The 10,000-nt window shown below is 43.5% G+C and overlaps 1 protein-coding gene across 1 annotated transcript in view; it reads left to right on the plus strand.

Moving 5' to 3' along the window:
- Nucleotides 1-10,000, plus strand: part of si:dkey-61l1.4 (collagen alpha-1(V) chain) — a 38,255-nt gene that overhangs the window by 11,125 nt on the left and 17,130 nt on the right. Inside the window, exons 5-7 of the mRNA XM_063193733.1 lie at nt 1,943-2,548; nt 4,372-4,416; nt 6,008-6,127. Of these exons, the coding sequence (XP_063049803.1) occupies nt 1,943-2,548; nt 4,372-4,416; nt 6,008-6,127 (771 nt within the window). The remainder of the gene's footprint in view (nt 1-1,942; nt 2,549-4,371; nt 4,417-6,007; nt 6,128-10,000) is intronic.

Genomic DNA, 10,000 nt, shown 5'->3' on the forward strand with positions numbered 1-10,000 from the left:
CAGCCTAAAATAGCCCACATTACAGTAATTGTCCAAACGGATGGTGCTGTTCTGTACAACAAGTGCTCAGTTTAGCTGGCTATAGCTTGTTGTTGACTGGCTAATGACCTGAGAAACGTCTTAATTGCTTTTAAAAAAGGGAACCCAAAAAAGCTTCACTATGCCTCAGGCTCCAGCCTTGTAATGCTGGGGCCTTATCAGAGACAGGCTGTTGGGGAAATTAATTGACCGGAAACCTTAAAGCGCCGTTTTCAGCTCTGCTATCAGTGGCGCTATCAACACCCACCAGCATCACATCCGTCATCGTTATTACAGCAAATCGCAACCTCTGATTACCTGTGTGTGGGGCTAATCTGTTTTGGGCATTACCAGATCAGTAAACAAATGTCGGTGTGACGTAATGAACGTTCTCTCTCATGATTTCATTTCCTCTCAGGTCATTTCCTCTCAGCCCCATACTGCATGCCATTCCACCTGTGGAACCCTGTAAATCAGTCATTCAAACGTTTTTCCTACCATAGTACTGAGATTACAAAGTGCCTTTAGTAATGCATTGCAACTTGGTCCTACCATTCTGGGAACAGCCAATTTATAACACTGCCCATGTCCTAAAAAGGGTAAATTCAGCACAGCACACCAGAGTAAAAAACACAACTAAAAAGTGTTTACTGATGTCTCATTTTTCAGTGCTTCATGTCATTCTGTAGTTACACAGTTAATAAAAGATATGTTAATTCAGTACTATTATGAGAGTATATGGCTCCATTCAATGTCAATGTTAAATTCAAGTTCTTGAGTGTTGAATTAACACTGTAGAGTCATGTAGGCCCTAAAACCACAGGTGTCGAAAGTAAAAGGAGAAGTAAAAAACAACAACCATCCACAGTTTCCTTTCAACACAAGTAACTTCACTGAGTAACTGGTCTACAGTTACTGTAGGCCAATGTACCTTCTTCTAAGCTGGTCTGACCAAATTTGTGGGTTTTCCTGTTCGATTTTTAGTCCTTTTTCAGTAACAACAAAGTCTATGGAATAGCTGTAAAAAGTCATTGGAATAGCTGGTGTAACAGCAATGTAATATCATGAGCTAGTGTTGTCCTTACACCTTACATGTACCTCTACTTTTGCTTTTGACACCTCTGCATGAAACAGTGTAAACTCTATATGTGATAATGCAAAACTCAAAGGTAATTAAAACTAACTCGGTTTGGACAATATTCTCAGAATGACGTTGAATTAAAACTTTCCTTACTGTGTAGTGTTGTTATGGAGGGGGGGCGCATAACATCTCAATGATTCCAAAATATTAGCTGGACAAACAGTGTCTAACCCCACAGGGGATCAAGTGCCCCATTCATCTCAGTATTGCTGGCCCTCAAAGCAAAGTGCTGCTTGCATAGACGTCTATTGTGCACAGCCGATAAGGCAGAAGGGACTGGTGAACCAGGCGGCACAGTACACTCTCACCAGTCAATGGGCCGAGGCTAGCCCTTCTTTTCATCTTTCTTTCTCTTGCTCTCTCTTTTTTCGGAGGAGGAGGAGGACAAGGATGGGTGGCAGAGGGGGAGATTGCCCCTCGAAGCAGAATTTTTTTTTTTCATGGCTAGTTGGCATCAGCCTGGCAATCGTACCCCTCTCTTTTCATGGTCTGATGGCACGTTTAAAAAGTCATTCATGAACTCAGAGATTTGAGATTTTTTCTGTTGATCTTTCCGAGGGAGATTATTTTTTCTTTGGTAATGAATTCCTTTCTTGTGTCCATAGTAACTGCAATCGATGCGTACACACACCATCAAAACACCATGTTGTTGCTGTACCGAATGTCAACCTCTCTGGAAAGCACATGGCTTGTTGATTGTTGCGTCTGTGTGGGCTCTGTGTTTTGTCTCACCTTGCTACATTTTCACTATTGCTTCTTTGTTTTGTCTTTACTTATTGGCAGATCCCCAACGTGTCCCCAGTCTTGAATGTCAGCAGTGAGGTCGCTAAGCACAACCCTAAATGGGATCTACAGACCATGGGCCATGGGAACAACAGCCTCTTGCTGGAGAACCACATTGAGTCCGCTAAGCCCACCGTAATCACTACAAACAGCTTCGGTGAAAGAGGAACCAGTGACCGGGGGATTCACACCTCCATCAAACCGCTAAGCCCAAAGGTAAACGCAGACCGCAGAATAACACAGACCAGGCCCTCAGGCGGCGGCATCATTGACCTGGACTCGCCCGGAACCTCCGCCAACGGATTTGAGAAATCCTCCTCTCAGCCCCCCACTAAAAGTCAACCCAAGTCAAACTCAAATGCGCACTCCAACGCACTGCCTGAAGAGGAGCTGTTGCCGTCCACCCTTGACCCTGGGCCGGAAGGGACTGGGGAGATATACGAGGGACAGGGCAGGGGCCGGGGCACAGGGGGCGCCGGCACTAAGCAGACCAGCGTGCAGCCGGCCAAAGCACCAAAGCATGGGGACGTGGTCACAGGTCGGGATGGACGGCACTATCGGCTGCTGAGGGGAGCGCCGGGACCAGCCGGGCCTTCTGGACGAACCGTGAGTTTGTCTGCTTCATTATATACAGTGCTAGGCCAGCGGCTCCCAAACTGGGGGAGTTACCAAGTAAGGGTGGGCGATATGACGATATTAAATCGTGAATCGTGATATCGAGTACAAGATCGTCTCGAATCTGCCAAAGTGGAGAAATTGTATAGATCGTCTTGGCGTGAGGATATTTACCATCAGCATCAGAGTGATGTCTGCTTACTTAGTGTTGTTGTCTTTATGTTTATTCTTTACATCATTGCATTCCAATTGTGGACTTTATGAGAGTGTCATAAGTGTGTAAACATTTCATTAACTGCAAATTACAAATTGCAAGTATATGACGGTTGTTTTTTGTTTTTTTGATTTTTTTGATGGAAGATCGTGATAAAAATCGAAATGGAGATTTTATGTAAAAACAATCGTGATACGACATTTTTGCCATTCCGCCCACCCCTATTAACAAGGTACTGCAGGGGTAGCGTTGCCAACCGTCCCTTGAAAAGTGGAATCGTCCCATATTTAGAAATGAAAGTATGGTTCTGTATTGCACTGTAACGAGACACGATTTGGTTAAAATGCAGGAAATTGCATCTAAGAAATGCAACATTTTCTGGGGGAGGGCTCGCTAAAATAATTTTTCTACAGACATTTGGCAACCCTATGCAGGGGGTGGGAGAGGGGAGGGAATGCTTACATAAACCAATGCACATTTAAGCTTACTTGTCTATGAAAACCAACAATATTGACTTGTACCGTATGACTATAAGTGTATGGAATATGACGGGGAAGGTGGTCACAAAAATATTCTTAGTTCCAAAAAGGGGTTCCAGCAGAAATAGTTGGGGAACCACATTCTGTATATAGGTAATAATCTGCAAGCATGCTGTTATTTTGCTGTGCTGTCATTAATGACTGTACCAATCTGTCATACTGTGCATTTAAATGACTATAAACAGTCTTTGAAGCATATTGACTGTGTTCCAAGTTCCTTGAGGTCGATGAGGTGTTTGAATTACTGTTAAATAAAAGTTTATTAGTGTGTTGATTTCACTATTTAACAGAGACGTGTGTCTCATACTTGGATATACAGTAATAGCACTATGGGAAGAATAACCCTAAAGGACCACTTTACAGTATAGGCTCAGCTTGAGGTAGCTTGGCTGTGCAACGTCTATGAACAAAATAGCCATTCAGCCATTCCCAGGCATCCACCCAGGGCTTGATGTACATGGCATGTGAAATATGCATTATCTCCAAAGGATTTGCATTTACTGTGATTTTCTTGTCCGTCAGCACGGCAGACACTTGATGTCTTGGAAGTGGGACGCAGCGACGCTGCCAACTTTCTTTTTTTTTTTTGAAGGCTATAATAATAATACCCGCTCTCCATTCGTGTTATTAAAGAGGTCAGCGTTGATGGGTCACATGGTGGATGTAATCACAGATAGGTCATTTGTTTGCCCTCATTATATTCTACGTTCTTCTATATTTTGGTTGGTTTCATGCATCCATATTTCCCACGACTTTTATACTGCTGGCATCTTTGTTCTGTTCTGTCGGGCTGTTTAAATATCATAGAATTGCTGCTGTCTGTGAGAAGACGGGAAAGAAAAGCTCTCTGTGTGTTTTGGCTGTTGGTCATTGTTGAATGACAAACCATAATACATATTCCCAAAAATATGTATGATGGTGAATGTTTTTTTGTCCTAAAACTAGAATCATGTTTCACTGAGTGTAGCTTGCTGGCAAAAATGTGAAAGGCTCATTTCATATTTTAACATCAGTTAGTTATTTGGGTTTACGGATGACGATATTGTATTGTGTTTCCATAGGGATGCATTGGACGTGAAGGCCCTGAGGGATTTAAAGGCGACAAGGTACGGCATCTGTGTACCCACCCTTCCACAATATTGAGGATTACTCCAGTAGTGGGGATCTGTGATAAACTGAACATTTCTACCTTACTGTTGTAGTATAACCGGGTATACCTACGGCCCATGTCAAACGATGAAATGTGATGTATTACATAATATTATATTATAATAAATTATTTTTGTTTCAATAATGCTCTCAATATCAATATTACATTTTTTAACAGATAGAATACAGCGAGTATTTGTAAATGGTCAACTATCACAACCCATTTCCTCAAATACGGGCTCGCCGCAAGGCTGTGTTCTCTCTCCTTTACTTTTTATTTTGTACACCGACAGCTGCAGGACTTCCCAACAAGGAAGTCACTTAGTCAAGTTTTCAGATGACACTGCACTGCTATCTTTATTTCAAGGTCCACATTCCAGTCATGGGCTAGCATTGACCTCATTTGTGAAGTGGTGCGACGATAATTTTTTAGATTTAAATGTAGCCAAGACAAAAGAGCTCATAATTGATTTTAGGAAGGCAAAGGCAAAACCAATAGCAAGTGTCGTACATGTGGGAGATGTGGAAATCGTTGACTCCTATAAGTACAATATTTGACAGTGAGCTCAAGTTCCATATAAACACTGAGACAATTGTCAAAAAGGGACAACAGAGAATTCATTTGCTGAGGAAGCTTAACTCCTTCAGTGTCTCTAAAACCATTTTACGTAACTTTTATCAGTCTTTTATTGAGAGTCTCTTAACTTTCTCTTTTTTATGCTGGTTCAATAGCCTTTCAGTCAAAGACAAGAACAGTCTCAGCAGTATTGTTAACACGTCATCAAAGATCATTGGAACACAGCTAAATAGTCTGAGTGCTCTGTTTAACAAACAGGCAGTCCAAAAGGCTAAAAGTATCATTAGTCAACCTGACCATGTTTTAAGTGGTGAATTTTCATTAATGCCCTCTGGGAGGCGCTATTATTCTGTCAGGACAAAAACAAAGCGTTACTCTGGATCTTTCATCCCTACAACCATTAGATTATTAAACAAGGTTGTAGGGATAGAGTTCATTACTGACCATTTCATTTACTGAGGGCTGCTCATCACTGACAGGACAGGGTGTTTGAATGTATGTGTTAAAATGTGTATGTTTTTGTTTTCCTATTTATTTATTGTTTTTTGTTTCCTTTAGGTTTTGTATTTCATTTTCTACTCTTTTTATTTATACTATCTATTCATTGACTGATGGAGACTGGGACCGCAAACTGAATTGCAATTCATGGGACTAATAAAGTAATCTGAATCTGAATCTGAATCTCAATATGACATTTAATCAGTGATGAGCAACCTGGATTCAAAGATACAATGAATCCAGTAATACAAATGACCTGGTTTTACCTGTACGTATAAATCAATCATGCGATTGGACAGGTTAAAATCTGGTGGTTTGCAATATGTGGCACTGGATTGTATCTTTTGATTCAAGGCTGCCCATCACTGCATGTAACTGCTGTAACTCCAACTCCACACGCTGTTTTGCTTCTGTTCTGTGTCTGCTGAGACCTACAGGACATGACGTTATTTGATATGTTTGTCACATCACAGGGCTCTATGGGTCCAGTGGGGCGAGATGGGATGCGAGGAGATCCAGGTCCCCCAGGGTTTCCTGGCCTACCGACTCTCTATCTGTGGAGGAACACCCCTGAGGATTGGGCTGCGTTCAGGGTGGGTTGCTCTTGCCTCCTGCTTTTTTTATTTTTTGTGTTCTTCTTCCTCACTGCTTTCCCCCATTTCTCAACGCTTGCCGTGCTGGCACTGGAGAGATAGAACTGCACACAGCGCCAGCGCCTGTTGAGTCATGACGTGTGGACGGGCCCGGGCCAAAACCATGGAAATTAGAGAGCTGTACTGGGCCAAGGTCTGGAACCGCATGTCGTCAGGCTCCAACTCCTGCTCACAAGGACCTGCTGTTGGCAGCAGGAAGCACTGCAGCAGGCCGGCCAGGGGAGGGCAGGCCAGTGGAGGAACTCTTTTGTAGAGCTAGTAGGACTAGGGCTGGACTAGGGCTGGGGCCCAGTGGTTCCCAATTTTTTTTTCCTGCTGAGACCCCCCATTTGAACGCCCCATTATCCCATATTCCGAGCACAACAAATTTTTTTCCCCTTAATATTGCTAGCTTAAACTTTGAAATTCACAACAAAATCAAAAACATATATTAGCCAAAGGATTCAATATTTTTACACACCAATTTATGTGTAACAGTATTGGGTAATTATATGGAAGCACATTCAAGGGTTTTTTTTTTTTTTTTGCAAACCTTACAAACAGTCCATTCTCTCCATGACCCCCGTGCAATAGGGGGTCACAACCCCCAGTTTGGGAGTCACTGGTTTACTAGGCCCACACCCACTGCCCCAGGCCTGAGAGAGTGACTTGCCGTGCCATGTCTGTGGCTGTGGTGGCTCTGGCTCTGGCTCTGGCTGTGTCAGCACCACCCTGCCTTCAATTTCTGATGTTCCGTGTTCTGTATTCCGTTCAAGAACCCGACCGCAATCCGAAATACTATTTACAGCCTTGTTATTGGAAGCAGTTGTGTGTGAGTCTGTGTGTGTGTGCACGTGCATGTGTGTGCTTGTGTATGTGTGTGTGGGACAGTTGTCTGGTCGTCTTCAGTTTACTTTCTGTTTACTGCTCACAAGGGAAAGCAGTGTGTGTGGCAATTTCTCGCTAGTTTTATGTCACTCGCTGGCCACTGTAGCGCAGAACACAGTAGAGATACTTTGTAAAAGATATTAATCCCATAGGAAATTAAGGAGCGACACAAATCTTAATGGACTTGTTGTCACTCTCGTGGGTGCCTGCAGTGGAAGAAGAGTGTGCCTGTGCCTTGCTATTTTCCAAAGGATTTTAAATAATCGGAACTCCTGCCTGCCGTCACCCTCCTCCTCCCCTGCCTCTCTGAAGATTCCCGATAATGGGATTCCATTATCTCCGTTCATTCATGTGCGGTGTTCCAAATTCCCTACCCCTCTGTGTGTGTGTGGAATTGGATTAGATGATATAAACAATCTACTCTCTGATAGGGTCTTTTTTTCCCCTCTCGTGATTGAGGCCGATAGCCGCAATCAAGTAAGTGCTCCAGCATGGGAGAGAGATGGTATTATAATCTATGCCAAGGTTGCAGTGTGCAGTATGCACCACCATGGTTTACATATGGGTGAATCTGCTTTTAGAGAGCCCACACAACCCGCAGTGACTCATCCTCAACTGTGTCCTCTCTCTTTTGAAAACCAAGTAATGTGCCTCTGCACTTAAGTACACGTTTATATATACAAAAGATGTTGGGTTTTCTTCACATCACATCTTTCTTCTGACATGACATCAAGTGAATGAGTACACGGATGACTGTTTGTGTTTATTTGGCCGACAAGTCTTGATGAATCCGAGAAGGTGAGTTATTTAGAGATGGCTTAGTCCCTGATGTGTACATGTGTACTGACATATCCAGACCATGTTTTGCGGCACTGACAAATGTCCATATACAAAAGATGTTGTGTTTCCAATTACCGCTTTCTTTATATGGTAGACCAGACGCAATGTAGCTCAGAAAGTGTTTAGAGATGGCTTAGTCCCTGACATGTACAGACTTTTTTTTCTGAAAATGGTTTGTCTCCTTATGTTTTGTTGCACGTTGTACTGTATACACATGTAAACAAAGGATGTGCTTTCAACCATGTCTTGCGTCTCTGACTTGTGTTCCTTCTGGTGATCATTTGTGTTTCTCTAGCAGACAAGCCCTACGTAGTCCAAAGTGTGCCATTTAGAGTCTTAGTTTCTGATGTATAAATATGATATTGATTGATCGATTGATTGATTGATTGATTGATTGATTTACCTTTCTTTTATGCAAAGCCTCTTTTAGATTACAACATGATCTCCAGAATTCCGTGCTCCTGGACACGGATGTTCGGGACACGGAATCCGTGTCAGTTTGCTAATCAGTTGCTGTGTCAGTGTGCTAATCCTAAACAAAATAATGCTATAGCAATTTTAGTTGTGCCCTGACCAAAACATTCCCTAACCTTAACCTGTCATTGAATTTTTGAGAAATACCTTTTCCAGTTGGTTGATAGGCTATCAAATTCATATAATATATGAATACTAGCTGTGCCCAGACCAAAACAATCCCTAACCCCAACCTGTCAGTAACAAATGTTTTTTGAGAAAAAAGTTGAAATTAGAAAAATCCTGAGAAAACACAAGACATTGGAAACATAGAGCTGTGGGAGTATAGAGAGAGCACTTCCGTGTGTCCATCACGGAAAACAATTCTGTGTCCAGGAGCACGGAATTTTGGCAAAATCTGTGAAACTGACACGGATTTCGTGTCCCAAAGATCCGTGTCCAGGAGCACGGGATTCTGGAGATCATATTGCAATCTACTACTTAAGTGTCTCTACAATATCATAGCAATGCAGTCATGACATAGTCTTTTCAGCCGCCGGCGATCATATCTGCATGAAAGGGCTATTTAGCGAATTTGGACATCTCCTCATATCCAGTCCATGTTTTGCTGCACTTACACATTCATATGAAATATGTTCTTCTCTGACTCATGACAGCACTAATGATAGCTTGTGTTTAACTGGCAGACAAGCCCTGATGCATCCCAGAAAAAAGTGTGTGATTTAGAGTGTGTGATTTAGACCCTGACGCTTAGTGCCTGGCGTGTACACACGGGTATTAACTCTATTTCTTCTTTTTTTTTCCATGAGTGGTATATCTGCTCATATCCCTTATGAGACGTATATCCAGAGCAAACATTTGAAGGCTCTTTACGGAGCTGGAGACCCCATGGCGATGCTGCTTAGGGCCCTGCCTGGGCTAGTTTCTATTTCAGGGGCAAGTTGCGTAATCCCTCCCAGCAGTCAGTGTGTGTGTGTGTGTGTGTGTGTGTGTGTGTGTGTGTGTGTGTGTGTGTGTGTGTGTGTGTGTGTGTGTGTGTGTGTGTGTGTGTGCGTGCGTGTGTGCGCGCGTGCGTGTGTGTAGGTGCATGTTGTGAGTGCGTGTTGTGTTTGTGTGTGAATGTGCGTGTGTATGCATGCATGTGTGCGTGCGTGTGTCTGTGTGTGTGAATGTACCAGTATGCATGTGTGTGTGCTGTGCGTGTGTATGCGGTCTATTCAGACAGACAAGGAGGGCAGAGTGAGATCCTTGCTCGCTGTGTGCTGTAAGTCCTGTCCTAGGGCTGGTGGCTCTCTGGGGGCACCTCCGAGTAATTAAGGATGATTTGTCCTCGGAGCGCGGTAAGCTAAGCCGGTGACCCTGGCATGGACGCGTGTCTCAGCGGGGCTTTGTTTGCGCTGATGGCGACCCAGTGAGAGTGCTCATGGACGGGCCTGAATGCTGCCAGTGTTGCCTGGGAGTTCCGTTCCGCTCCACTGACAGACCACTCTGACAGATGTTAGACACCCCCCCTATTACACATGCAGAGACACCCACACACACACACCTGTATACACTCACACACACACACACACACACACACACACACACACACACACACACACACACACACACACACACACACACACACAC

This window comes from Engraulis encrasicolus, chromosome 3 (assembly GCF_034702125.1).
Source record: "Engraulis encrasicolus isolate BLACKSEA-1 chromosome 3, IST_EnEncr_1.0, whole genome shotgun sequence".
Lineage (NCBI taxonomy): Eukaryota > Metazoa > Chordata > Actinopteri > Clupeiformes > Engraulidae > Engraulis > Engraulis encrasicolus.